The sequence below is a fragment of the Sceloporus occidentalis genome, unplaced genomic scaffold, assembly GCF_023333645.1.
Source record: "Sceloporus occidentalis isolate IW3139 unplaced genomic scaffold, rSceOcc1.0.p SCAF_16, whole genome shotgun sequence".
Classification (NCBI taxonomy): Eukaryota; Metazoa; Chordata; class Lepidosauria; order Squamata; family Phrynosomatidae; genus Sceloporus; species Sceloporus occidentalis.
In genome coordinates, this window is record NW_028316996.1 from 8147127 (window position 1) to 8162395 (window position 15269).

General features: G+C 37.9%; 1 protein-coding gene across 2 annotated transcripts in view; it reads right to left on the bottom strand.

Moving 5' to 3' along the window:
• Nucleotides 1-15269, bottom strand: part of LOC149302989 (tyrosine-protein kinase Fer-like) — a 73577-nt gene that overhangs the window by 25054 nt on the left and 33254 nt on the right. For both annotated transcript variants that reach the window (XM_089481768.1, XM_089481767.1), the window contains 3 exons: nt 8093-8149; nt 6789-6904; nt 6067-6161 (listed from right to left, as the gene is read on the bottom strand). In XM_089481768.1, coding sequence (XP_089337894.1) covers nt 6067-6161; nt 6789-6904; nt 8093-8149 — 268 coding nt within the window. The remainder of the gene's footprint in view (nt 1-6066; nt 6162-6788; nt 6905-8092; nt 8150-15269) is intronic.

Genomic DNA, 15269 nt, shown 5'->3' on the forward strand with positions numbered 1-15269 from the left:
GCACACGTCAAACTGGGTACAACATCAAAAAAGAAAACAAAAAGTAGAAAGTCTTCTAATGTATTTTGCATTAAGGGCACTGAAATTATTTCAACACAAGTCTTAGTTGGGAACATTGTGGCGTCATACCGTATCAGGGAGTAGGAAGGAACCAAAACACAAGGTCCGACAATCCCCCGACGATGGTGTAGCCAATGATACTTTGAAACGCGCATTGGGTTCTTATTACATTTTGGGTTTTTTTCACCAGATGGGACAGTCCCGAGATTGATATAGGCAAGGTAAACATTGTATTTTGGTTCCTTCCTATGCCTTGCCACGAATGATGTAGGCAGTGCGATGGGATTTTTGAGCGTACATAGCCAGGGTTCACCGAGAAAGAAAGCGGTCAGGGAGACTCTTTAGTCTGTCGCTTGTAACCTATAGACTATCACTATATATTTTAAATTTGAGAAAGGGAGAAGAGCTCCTGAAAGCTTGTCATTCCAAAATTCCGTTAGTGCCAACAAAAAAGATATTATCACAAGATACACATTTCATCTGTTATTTGATATTGACAACACTGGACTAATACAGCTACAACCTCTACTCTCTTGCTCGCTCTCTCTCTCTAATATAATATATATATATATTTATACACACACATTTATAGATTGACCAGGGTTAGAGAGGTTGTTAGAAATTTACACCGCAAGACCACATAATCCGCCATCAGTACAACTTCAAATCAAAGAAAAAAATTTAACATTTATCTTTACAATAAGTCAATGGTACCCGTAAATGGTCAATGGAATAATATCTGCACATGCTTTTGGTTAAAGGAGCAAAAGTACATCAGAACTGATGGAGTTAATACGATTAGGTTTGCCGTCTATTTAACTGTTCCCATCGGGTTAAGGTATATTTATATGTAATTATTATGTTTTGCTGTACATTAGACATACTTTGTTTCTCGCTGAGTTAAGTGAAGGTTTGAAAGACTTTCCTAATAGAAATACATTAGAATTTTCTTAGCAAGGTATAGCTACTTATGGCTCACAATAAACAAGATAATGCAGGGTTATTAAAGAGATTTAAGAGCGGGCTGGCTGAGTCTCCGAGGCGCTGGTATATTAAACTGGAGTGTTTGCAGGAAGGATTTGCATTTTAATTGTCGTCATCTACACTTTCTCTCCATTGTGTGAGCTCTCGAATTTAGACTTCTTAAGGAACAGCTTCCCCGGAGGTGATGACCTTAATGTGTTTCTGTTCTTAATGGCAGCTCCCGGCATGATACACCTGCTTGCCCTCTAGCTACGGCTCAGCTGTTTACGTAAGGCTTTTTAAAGGATTATATCTAAAAATTAAAAATTGGGATTTTTTTGTGTTACTCTAAAAAGAACGGGGGGAAAAAAAAAAAACTTGCGTGTTAAAGGACCAGGTCACCTAATATAGTATTGTAAAGAGTTAAAAGACACCCTGACTGCTAATCATACTATCTATGGGAAACAATGCAATGGCTAATCAGACATTCAGGTTAATGAAAGTCTAAGAAGGAAAAGGCTACATAGGATTGCCATAAAGAATCAGCTCAGTGCGGTGATTGTGCATCAAGCAAAATATCACCCAACGTGAGAATGTCACCCAAAACATCAGGCGACAACAATGGCATCATCCAGGACTGCAGATAAAGGAAGTTTCTTCGAACGAAAGAAGATTAAATGTTATCATCAATGCTAACTCACATTACTGTACACAGCACGGATGAAAAATAAGTTTTTTTAAAAGGACTTCTCCCTTTAAGAATACGACGAGTCTGTTAATTGCTCCTCTTTAGCCATTCTGTATTCTACTGTACCACATAACTCCCATGGTATATTATTCAGAGACGCTCTATTTCATAGGTTTACTTTTAAATTTATACGATAAAACATAAGATTAAATAATACAAGAAACCAATACTGAATGGATAGGATTATTGATTTGTAAGATCCCTGGCTTCCAGTTATATTGTATTAGATACTGTGTGTTTTCATGTACTTTCAGACACAAGAAGAAAAGTATGTTATAGACTTAATTTCCCACAAATGACTCCTGCAACAGAAAGTTCTCATATTTTCTGTATTGATATAGTAAGATTCACGCTTTATAGGTAGCTTAAATATGGTATACCATGAAGCCAGACTATGCCTTTATAAAAAATAAATTTCATACAAGCATGCTGAAAACAATTATATATATCAGGGCTCGACAAATCCCAGGCTCCAGGTCGCCATGGCGACAGAGAATTTTGTCCTGGCGCCTAGGTGTTTGTCAGCCTCTAGTTACATCCACAAAAAATTGCCCAGGAGTCTGTGCAGACCAGCACAGCCACTCCGAGCCCGCCCCCGAACCTGAGGTCACTCCCACGGAGTGATCCTGTAGGCTGAAAACGCGGTTGCAGGAAAACCAGCAATCGTGTTTTCAGCTGCCACAGGCAGCTTCAGGGAAGGGGGTGATGTGTTGATGACTTGACCCAACACCCCCCAGCTGCCTGATCGCTCCATGAGAGCGACAGTGCAGCGTTAACCCCTTCAATGCCGCATGGAAGCCTACAGCAGTCAAAGACTCCCCCTGCAATTGCGTCCCAGCTGGCAGAGGCAGCTTCAGGCACAGGGGAGAGGGTTCTTTGGTCTCCACATGAGTGTGGAGAGCAGCCCCAACCCTCCACTGCTGCCTGATCGCTCCATGAGAGCGACAGTGCAGCGTTAACCCCTTCAATGCCACAATTGTGTATGACACATTCACGGCATTGCAGGGGTTAACATTTGTCCCCACAAGCTTGTAGGGACTAAATATCAGTCAATGCTGTGCTCCAATGGAACATCAGCATTGAAAGAGTTAAAAAAAAAATAAAAAAATGTAATAATAATAAAAAAAAAACAGCACTGACCTGAAAGTCCAGGGTGCTTCCAGGTCAAACGCTGTGAGTTTAGATGGGCTGATGATGATCAGATCACTCCTGACCAACTATTAGTTTTTAAAAAAAATCCTGGCTCCTAACTTTTTTAGCTGGCGCCTAGATTCACAACAAATTTGTCAAGCCCTGATTATATATATATATATATATATATATATATATATATATATATATATATATATATATATATATATATATATATATATATATATATATATTTACTCACAGAGTCCATTGCACACCATTCCAAATATTCCAAGCCCGGTGCTAGTAACCAGCAGTTTCCATGTAAAACACTTTCAAAAAGATGGTCAGCACTCCAGGTCTTTAAATAGACAATTTCATTTTATTCAAAGTCAAGTCGACGTTTCAGTCATTACTGACTTTCATCAGTCCTGATGAAAGTCAGTAATGACTGAAACGTCGACTTGACTTTGAATAAAATGAAATTGTCTATTTAAAGACCTGGAGTGCTGACCATCTTTTTGAAAGTGTTATATATATATATATATATATACATACATACATACACACACACACAAACATACTATTCTTATGTGGGGTCACTTAGAAATGTCCTTGGTTTTTAAAGAAAAGAAAATTTTGACCATTAAAAGAACATGAAATGGATCCAAAATGAAGCATAGACATCATTAATGTTGTAAATGACTATTGTAGCTGGAAACGGCTGATTTTTAATGAATATCTTCAGAGGCCCTTTATCCAATGGCACACTGCATTAGCTCATAGAAGTTTAAAAGGCTAATTAATCGTTAGAAAACCCCATTTGCGATTATGTTACACAGCTAGGAATTTCCTTGTTTTCCATGGAAACAGCTAAGTGACCCCAAACTTTTAACACTAACTGCAATGGAAACAAAGACCATCCAGATAGTAACACAAGGCCCCAACGCAAATGGACTAAAACTATGATTGTACACAGATATTAAAACACAGGAGTACGCAGGCTGCTATAAGTGTACCTTTCCCTTAGTCAAACTGACAGAACAATGGGGTTTATTCATTAGAGAGACAGATGTATCAACTCCCCAACTTTACTATTCACTAAGAAGTGACAACCTTGGCAAGTTTCTCCATTAGAAAAGGCTGGGCCTGTGTAACATGTAGTTTAATAGGTGTGGTAGGCGTTGAACAAATATTGGTGATTTTGTGTGAAAAAAGAAAGTACACCCTCTTTAAATTCTATGGTTTTACATATCAGGACATATACACAATCATCTGTTCCCAAGCAGGTCTAAGAATTAGATAAATACAACCTCAGATGAACAGCAACACATTACATATTACATTGTGTCATGATTTATTCAACAAAAATTGAGAAGCATGGTGTGTGTATGTATAGACACACACACATATATATCAGCAAAGATGTAGATACAACTTAGATCACTACTGCAGTGGGGGAAAACAAATCGGAATTTAACCCAACAAGGAAAGCAATTGGCAAGAATACGTTTTTCCTAAAGAAATTTCTCAAGTGGTAACAGAAGGAAAACCTTAAGTATTTCAAATGCACGTTTAATATCCAAGCAACAATCATTTCATACAAAACAGAGTCTAAAGGGGAATAAGGCATTACTGTAATGTAACATTTCATCTCAGGGGCTGAAACATGCCATTACCGCAGCTGTGTAATCTGCCAGCAGGCTGTAAACCTCTATAACAGACATTAAAGAAAAGAACTCTCGTTTCACCGAATTAATGTGTGTTCTGTGTCTATACAAATGGGTAGCTCACGTCATTCAGTCCTCATTTGTTTTGGGATATTAGGTGCTAAATAAAACATTAGAACAACCAAATCACACTGGACTTTGCTTGAAAGCGACATTCATATATTCTTATAAAGCAAGGTGTTCAGTGAAAAGAAGAAGCTGTGCATCTGTAGGTCTTCTAGCTACGTAGCGGATGCATTTTTGAACTTGGGATCATAATGGCACTATATAAATTAAGAAGGTGCACATTAACTAGAAAATAAGCATCATTATTTAAGGATATGTATAATAAGCATAACAATATGCACAAAAATAAAGCAAATTTTACTATGGGTTCTGTGCTTCATGATCATTTACATAGTGCCAGTATATAGTGTGCCATAAGTTGTAAAAAAAGACAGCGATATTTAGGTGTTGCATCAAGTGTGGCAGAACTGTCACATTATCATTTTTTCTGGGTGTTTAAATCAAATAAAAATAACACTTTTAGGAAGGCTGTTTCTGTGGCAACAACCTATCACTGCCTGCTTTTGTACTTACTAGACAAAGTGTATCTGGCAAAAATTATGAAGTAAACTTTCTAAATGATTAAAGAAGGGTGGAAGGGTGTGGACAAGTGCTAAGAATTGATGGAACAGCACCTTTACATCTACTGTGTCACAATGCATATGATTGCATTTCTAACTTGGCTTCATAAGCACATGATCTGAAACAGGGGGCAGCTGGAGACAGCATCAAGTATTGTGCATAAGCTCCTAAAATGTAGTTTCCTATACATATTATATATATATGAACATATATATATCACATTTGAGAGATCGTTTATATGGTATGCATGCTCTAAGTAGCTCAGATAGGAAACAGATTTACTTATGCATCAATAATTAGCAAAAAAAACTATGCACCTTAATCCAACAAAACTCATGGATTCTGGCTTTGGACAACTAGTATAGGGACATCCTAGGGGCAACTAGTCTGTAAACATCTTCTTGAAAGCTTGGGTTTAATCTTTAACCTTCATCGGATCCATCTTGGTCGCTCATGAGGTCAGCCGGACAGTGATATGGTTTGCTGCCCACACGGTAATGAAAAATGTAAGCAGAATGTTTCTAGGAGGCCCGCCGTACTCCAATGTAGTAAAATAGTCCACAATTAAAAGAACTCTATTGATTAACAATGTTTGATCAAAGGCAAAGTTAGATGCTGTCTAGGTTTGTGTATAAAACAAAATAACATTAAAATATTTTATCAAAGCCGTAAAGCACTTTTGACTGTTCACATACAGTATGTATGCCTATCGTAGATAAACTTTGGGTTCCAAGAGTCATATTCACAAGATTTACAGCCTGCACAAACATCAATTTATTCCCAGCGAACTACAATGAGAAAGCTTACCTGGCACTAGTTCCATGACAATATAAATAGGCTGTCTTTGGGTGCATACGCCAATAAGCTTAACAATATTGGCATGATCGTACTGCTTTAATATTCTGTAAAGAAAGCAAAAGAGATAAATGCTTACTTAACATTTACTCCCTACAAAACAGCAAAAATATGGTTAATGGTTTCTTAACGTAAAATACTGGTGGGTAAGTGGTGGGATGAGGGCGACTACAGGAGTTCCTAGGCAAGTCTTCACAAACAAGAACACCGAAGCACAGTGGACATTAAAGGGGTGGACACAGTGGACATTAAAGGGGCGGACAAAGTGGACATTAAAGGGGCAGCCATACATAACTGAACTTTGCCATTTTGGACACAACAATCACTTCTTGGTTTAGGACGTCCACGGTATAAACGCAACCAGTGCTGGATCACGCGCTGCACCTTGCTGTCTAGTTGGGCTCTAAAAATCACTGACAGATTGTCTACCCCATTGGCCTGCCAGCCTAGCTAGGGTCCCAAAATGAGCTTCAATGCCACTCAAACCACAGTGTGGATGAGGAAAATAGATAACTCCGGGACAGGAGATCCATCATAGGATGCAGTGAGGTGTACTATTAGTCTAAATATCTCCAAAGCAATTCCAATGATCGATAAACAAAAAGCAGAGGTCACAGGCAGCTGTAACAAATTAATTGAAACTGTAAATAAATTATTTCCTCAAATTAACACACCTGGCTTCTGATAAAAATTTCATTTTCAGTTCTTGAGGAAGGTCTTCTTTGCATGTTTTCACTGCAACTGCTGTCTTATCTTTCAGTGTTCCTTTAAATACTTCACCAAAATTCCCCTGAAATTAAAACACAAAAATAAATTGGAACATAATAAATTAAATAGACACTGGGCTATTTAGTCACTTTGTTGGCATAACAGGTGCCACACATTAACCCTTTCTTTACCAACGACATACAGTTTTGGTAGAAGATTCTTATTCACCTGATAGATGCAGAACATTTTCCCCTGCTTGCATATAAGATAATCTATATCTATTTTATTCTATGTCTTTCTGCTAAAAAGAACCTTACAGGAGTACTATGCCTTTCTTCAGTATTGTGACTCCAATAATATGGCTTTGTGAGCCGAATTTGGTGCAAACTGTAGTGAACAGGTTGACCAATGTTAGCGGAGCCGCCATGCAGTGTAATCATCCAGGTCTCTGTGGAGACCATCCACGCAAAACCAGTAGAATTCTACAAGAGGCATTCTGCTACTTTCCATAGAACATTTTATTTTTAAATGAAAAGATTAATTTTACATTAGTCTTGCAAGCATTTAACCTCTCATGATCTCAAAGCTAATACAAAGGTTATATATAAAGGGGAATTTCTGTTGCAATCGGCATAACAACCAAGAGAACGTGCATGCTGATTACACCGCTTTTACCCCAAAATTGCTATTTATACAAAACTCTCCGTCTGTATGCTCTCCTTTCTTAAATTGTCTTCCAAATTGCAAACTTCTATTTACTTTTAATTGTCTCTATAAGAAGAGCAAATATTTGCGGTAATTGTTTTCATTTACATGAGGTGAACAATAAACCATTGGGTTAATATTACCCTCTAGCAGCTACAGGATAGGCAACCACTTAAGACACTAGGGTAGAAGACGGCAGCAAATTACATAAGCCCTCAAGTGACATTTCTGCTACATTCAATCTTTCCAGCAAACTAGTTTTTGAGTCTCCACGTGAAATTGCGGCCGGATTCATTTCCTTTGAACATAACCTTGTTGTCCCAACACAGCCCAAGTGAATTGATGCCCTATATAATCCACTTCAGCAACCAGATGTGCGCAGTGGTATTTATACAAACTAAACAGTAGAACAAATATCACAGTTTCAAATGTTTATTACGGTTTTACTCACGTCTACTTTTTAATGGAATATTTTATCGTCAATCATCACATAGCACCCAGCTATAAACAATTACAGATCAACATTAAGGCAATAACTATTTTTCTGTTAAATTGAATTACTTACTTTACCCAACAATTCGCCAAGTGTCACATCTTCATGATTGAGAATCCATTTTTTATCCTGTGTTTAAAAGAAAAAAAATCCCGTGATGTAAAGTAAAATAATACATTTGTCTGGATGCTTTTCAAGCTGATGGAACAAAAAGGCACAGAGAACACTGCAAGCAAGCAAATCTCTTCATTGAGAGAATAAGAGGCCGTAAGATATTGCAATACAACAGGATATTAAAATGTATGTTACGGCAAATTCATAAAATGGAGCCAAGCTTAAAATAGTGCACTTTAACAGAATGCACTGAAAATGATGCTTTCTACTTTAAATTCTGAAAGCTATTTACATGATAACAGATAAGAGGGTTTTGTTTAAAATACTAGAGGGCTTCTTAAAAACTGCAACAGAAATATGCAACTCTAATAGAAATCCATTCCATGTAAGAAAAAGAAACTAAAGATAAAATCATGAATACTTAAAGAAATGCTGATTATCAAAATGGTGAAGACAAATTAGCTTAAAACCCATGAATGCTCTCAAAACAGGCAATGGTGGCCATAGTAGCGGATAGCGATGCGCTTCATTATTTTACAAATAATTAAATGCAGGGAGGAATCAGAGTTTCCCACCGGCACTTGTTCTGTCCTAGTTTACTGCACTATACTGCTGTATCCGAGGCTCACCGAGCACACTTTCCAGACTCACAATTAAATGTGCGCTTTCATTTTATTACACGATTTTGGGGAACATACTCCATTTACAAAGAGGGTCGGGTCCAGTACTAGGACGCTCGCATCCCAGCTAGGAACCATAAGAGACACGGTCATGATCTTGTACACAAGCTAATATTTATATACACATATATGCCTATATTTTAGGATTTTAAAGCCAAATGGCACCGTCTAGCCCATTTCTCACAAGTGCCGCAATCTAGAATCCAATTTCTCTTCAAGGCACAAGACTTTACCATTTCCCTTGCACAATCTATTTATACTGAAGACCAGGCAACGCTCCACAGATCTGCAACAAAAGCCTGCCTCAATGGATCAAACCACAAAGCCCTTAGCTATCAGGTGAGAAGGGGCTAAATGGAAAGCAAGAACGAGACAATGAAATGCCAAAAAAAGGTTATTTCTAAAACTGGAAGAGCGGAAACAGGGAAATGTAAAAGACCGAGCTCCGCTCAGTACGAGCAGCTGCAGCAGATATATATACATATATCTGGGAGCCGCACACTGTCACATTAATACTGGTATCTATAGGATATCTCATGGATTTATGACAATAAATCTACCAAAACACTATTAGGACTATATTTTGCTTACCAACGACGACATTCAACTAATAAAAAGGTGAGACAAAAAAATAAATCAATTTACATATTTATATCACAGGGGATATAACAGAACATTAAGGCTTCTATAACAGTTCAATTACAAATAATTCACTCACATAAGATGCTTCGAATTACGGGAATTCCGTTCTGAATAGATTTATTTATAAAAAATAGCTGCTCTGTTTTGTGAACATATTTAATCATGCGTTATATATCTTTTAAGGGTATTTGCAATATCTTGTTTAAAAAAAAATTCAACTTAGATCTTCTGGCACAGAAATCCCCAAATAGAATGTGTGTTAGATAACATGGGATGCTTTAATGTATGGCCCTTTTACATTTTTGTGGTCTCTGTTGCAAATCCAGGAAGGGATTCTGCAGAATACAACACATATGTTTACTGGTTTCCCAGCTCCCCACCTATTTTGCTTGTAGGGGATGTGTTCATCTAAACACTTCTCTTGCCACGTGATATACTTATCGTCAGCAAGCTCCAGTACTCACTTGGCGGGCATTCTGTTGGGTGTCTAACCTGACCCCCCATTGTCATGTGCAGAAAACACCCCCATTTATTTCAAGAGGAGCGCTCTCCTGGCACTGATGAGCTGCTTCTGGCTGTAGCTTCTCACATCAATGTTCTAGTACTAGGTATTCTTTGTCTAGTACTGTCTAGTTTTCCTTAGGCAGAGCGATTTTATTATCGTTATTATTATAAATATCACAAAACCTACAATACCATGCATTTCAATAATTAAAACAAGGTAGTTTTCTGCTCTATTGATTCGTGGTGTCAGAACTAAACCTTCAGAATAATCTGTTCTTCTGATTTCAGTCTCACAGAAGATGTTAAAGTTGAAATATTATAAAATATACATATATATATACACATATATATACCGTATTGGCTCGGATATAGGCCGCCCCCGTATATAGGCCGCACCCTAAAAGTTTGGTGCTTTTTTAAAGAAAAAGTTTTTTTCTTTAAAAAAGCACCAAAAAACATGCTGCCACTCTGTCTCCCCCCCCCCCGAGATATGCTGCCACCCCCCCCCCCCCGAGATATGCTGCCACTGTCCTCCTTACCCCATCCCCACTCAGCGGATGTGCCGGCACCAGAAGTTGTATACGCGTATTGCGTAGATGTCCCCCGCCGGCCCCGCAAGACACCCGGGAGTCTGCTCTGGTAAGTCTTGGGGGCAGAGGTAAAACGCATCGTGCGGACGGTCACCGGCTGCGGCGATGCGGGTAAACAACCTCCGCTGCCAGGACATCTGCACGAATATAGGCCGCACTTCCCCCCCCCCAATTTAAGTCTTTAAAGTGGGGGTGCGGCCTATATTCGGGGTCTAGCGCCCGACGCCCGGGACATGCAGTTCCGGGCGCCGGGCAGGCAGCAGGGTTAGGATACAGATCCCCCGCAGCGGTGCAGGGGACCTGCATCCTACTCTCCGATGCGCTTTGACAGCCTCCCCTGTCGGCACTTTCCACGGGGGGGGGGGGGGTGCGGCACAGGAGATTGTCTAGGCGCATCGTGCAGACTCAAGGACGCTCACCGGCAGCGGCGATGAGCGTGAACGACCTCCGCTGCCGGCACGTCTGCTCGATGCGCTTTAACAATCTCCCTTACTGGGAATTCCCACAAGGGGAGTCCCGGCAAGGGAGATTGTTAAAGCGCATCGTGCAGACATGCCGGCAGCGGAGGTCGTTTACGCGCATCGCCGCAGCCGGTGAACGTCAGCACTATGCGCTTAGACAATCCCTCGTGCCGGCACCGGAAGTTGTCTACGCGTATTGCGTAGGTGTCCCCTGCCGGCCTCGCAAGACACACGGGAGTCTGCTTTGGTAAGTCGTGGGGGGGGGGCAGAGTGGCAGCATATCTCGGGGGGGCAGAGTAGCAGCATATCTATTCTACGTTTTTTTTAACTAAGAAAAATGTTTCCTTAAAAAAGCACCTAACTTTAAGGGTGCGGCCTATATTCGGGTGCGGCCTATATCCGAGCCAATACGGTATATATACCGGTATAAAAACAAATTTTTGTACTTTAATATGCATTCATGAATGTCTAATAGTGGTTGAGGATCAGCACCGGGGGAAGTAAATTTATAGATTAGGGTGTGCCTTCCAATCTTTAGACATAATATATACCGTATATATATATATATATATATATATATATATATTTTAATTCCCTGGAAAGTTGGGGTATGTGGCATTCATTTATAGTGTACCTAACTTGTGCTCAATTACAGAAAACATGTAAAGCTTCCTTAATAAGCCGGGCTAATTTACATGCGCCTGAAACCGTCAAAGCGGATCACGTGTTCATTAATCCTGTGGCTCGTCGGTTTAGAACTAGCTCTGGATATATAACGGAATAAATTTGGGAAATGCGTGCAATTAACTAAGCTTTCTCCAGGCTTCGAAAAAATAGAAAACAACAGTTATAAGCAATAAACTTGTTGCAGTGACTAACATCTACGGTAATTTGATTTGTGCTTAATTATATGAAGGGAAATTGCCACGCTGTCCGTTCTTGAAGGCTGCCAAAAATGCGAAATGCTTCATTACAGCAAAATGATTGATTTCTAGTCAATTTATTTTAAAAAATATATATCTTTACAAATAATAGTGATGATGTTAAATCTGACTGTGTTGGATAAAAGAAAGAACAAATCTAATAGACCCGTCTTATAGAAGTTTAACTTAAAAGGGATTTTAAAAAATACATTAAAATGCTTCTTAGATTAAAGAGATGCTGAGTGGGAAGAACGGTCTTCAAATTCTAGAATTCCATTCTCTAGAGGAATGGGTTAGAAGTTCATATAAAGAATGCAAACTTCAGATCTTTATTCCATTCGTAACAAAATATTAGAATAATAACATTAATATGAACGTTCCCAATGAAAGGCAACTGGGAAGAACCAAATACGTCACTTTATTCCGTAACACAGCCTCTGTATGAGTTAACACATAAGGACTGATGCCATGGTAAATACCTTAAGCTGGCATTAGATATAAATATTAAAAATAATGCAATACTTAGAAATAGGGGGGGGAATATATATATAAATATATCTATATATTTTTTTTTTAATATAAGCCACTCTACAAAGAGTACTCATTTAGGGGTAAACAGGAAGTACCTTATTGGCCATTAGGTGATCCATACATTGCCAAGGTCCCTCCAGTCCACCATCCCCTACTTGACAACTACTTCACTTAATGCTTATGAGTTTCTATTGCAAAACTAAGAGTTTGCATTTGAATTTGTTATTTCAAATCCTCACTTTACGATTCGTGATGAAGGTCAAACCCCTAACCTTCTTATGCAAGAATCCACGTGCCAAGCCTATATAATGCTTAGCCAAAACTGCATAAAGCTTGGTTAAAGTGTGAGATCTTCTATTTAATTATGCATTTTACAGGGCCAACTTTCATGTAGTATTTGGAATGTTTCACCTAAACACACCTTCAAAATGTACAGTTTGACATCTCATATTTATCCAAACCTGGAGGAACTTTCAAGAGGAGAACGTCCATATTTTACAGTTCCATGCAAATGTTTCAGCTGTTGCTCTATATTTATCACTTTGTTCTAGTACTGCTGTTGTTATATTGATAAATCATCCTGTTTATGTTCTATTATTAATTTATGAGAGCGCATACATCCCACTTTTAACATACTTATCCTTAAGGATAATGGTTGCTACATCTGTATGCAAAATACAATTTAATATGAATACAAAAGTCGGTTTTCATCTAAAATGCTTTATGGATATCAAAAGCATTGCAGCATAAAGCCTGCCATTAAAAAAATACTTTCAGGCATCATTTGTCAAAACCTGCTGATCCACGGATAGCAATGACAGGGAACCACAGATGCGTAACTGGTGAGGCAGTTACAATGAAAGAAGTGACAAATGGGTTTGTTAGGGAGCATCTCCCCGCAACATCGCTGTCATTACAGGTCTTTTTCAGAACTATTTCTGTGAATTAGATGTACAATTAAAATACTAAAGGAATTTATAGTAAAAAAAAATTGTACATAAAGTAATTATCTTTACATATAGTGTACAAAGTAGTATTCTCACCATAGCAACTAATGACATTTTTGTGTTGACTTGACAGAAACTTTAAAAAGTAAAATAACTATTGGTAATTCCTATTGTTCTGAATAGGACTGACTATAAACCAAGGAATGGCCCCAATCGGCCACATCCTGGAACTATATATTGCTTACTTTAATATGAATGTGTAATTACTAATCTTTATTAAGGGTAAATGTAAAAAAAAAATAAAAAAAAAATAAAAAAAAAAATTGCCGAATTTTATAGAAAAAATCCCAGCTCCACCAAAATGCTGGAAAAAACAAACTGTGCAGCACCTTATTAAATATTTAACTTCAAAAAGTAATGAATGAATACTTTTCTGCAACCTTTACCATGCTTTTAAGATTACTTTAAGCCCCAATTATGGGTTCACGGATTAGCATTATTAAACCTATTTGAGCTAACTGCAGCAGTTTGAATAGATTTTCTACCTTGAAAAATAAATTGTCTGAAAACAGCAGCAACAAATGTACTCTTTTTTGGGATTTACAAAGTAGACAAAAAAGAATGCAAGTCATAATGAACAGAATATTATCGGAAACGTGTAGAGCCTCTTCCACTAATTCCTGCATATATAGGTAATTATACTGTTGAAAAAAGAAATACTATAAAGTTTAGGAATAAAATTCTCGAAAGTGCTTGTAACGCATATAACCGTAATTTCAGGTCACGTATACTTCATGCCTTCCTAAAAAGGCCAAACTCATAACAAAAACCACAACTACAACTCCCAAGTTTCGAGGTCAGTGTGTTTTTAATGGCTGCTTTAATGTCCTTGAGCAAATACATTGCCATTTACTGAAAATTAGACACAAAAGTTATTTTTCATATTTGGGGAAAAAAATAAAATCATGGTGATAATTCAATACCTGTCCTCCATAAAATTCTTCAAACGCTGGCGTCTACAGAAAATGCTATTAAAGATAAGAACCACTTTATAAGGTATAGAAATGCTCTTACAAAAAAAATAAAATAAATTAAAACATTTGGATTTATAATATACCGGTATATATTTTTTTTATAATTAAATTGAATTAAACAGAAAAAAATATTAAAAATTATTGCTTCAAAACAGTGTCATGACAAATATGATGTCACAAAAAATCTCAGTAATATTCTTCATCGACGTGCAGATTATAACAATGCTAGAAAGTGACATGGATAACTTAGGCTTTAATTATTATTTTTTTTTTTTTTTTTTAGTACTGTTATAACTTTTACCATTAAGAGACAGCCATGGACAGATGAACTTATGTTTTTGACACGGACGTACCTACAACTTAGACGCGTTTGTACAGCTTTCGACCGATCACAAACCACTTAACAGACGACTACTTCCACCCCTCCCTGGATATTAAATGGTTAAATAAAAGTTAGGCTAGACCAAAGTTCCCTACAACCGAGAGCGCTGTGGAGACGCGGCCCCCTTGATTGCTTTACCATCATAAAGAATGAGGATGCTGAGCCGTGGATTATGAAATTATGGTAAACAGCTATTCCGCTATACACCTGCACTGACAAACTGTCATTTCTCTCTAGTCATCAAAAGCGAAATAGGACTTCCAAATTGGATTTCATTATTGCATCTGTTGTCTCTACAAGGCAAGGCATAACACGGGGAGGGAGACACATTTCAGCTAAAAAGGACTTTATCGCTTTTCTCCCCAAGCTAAATGTGTAATGTAATGTGTAATGTAAGCTAATGTAATGATCATTCTGTAGAAAACAAAGAACTGCAATCAT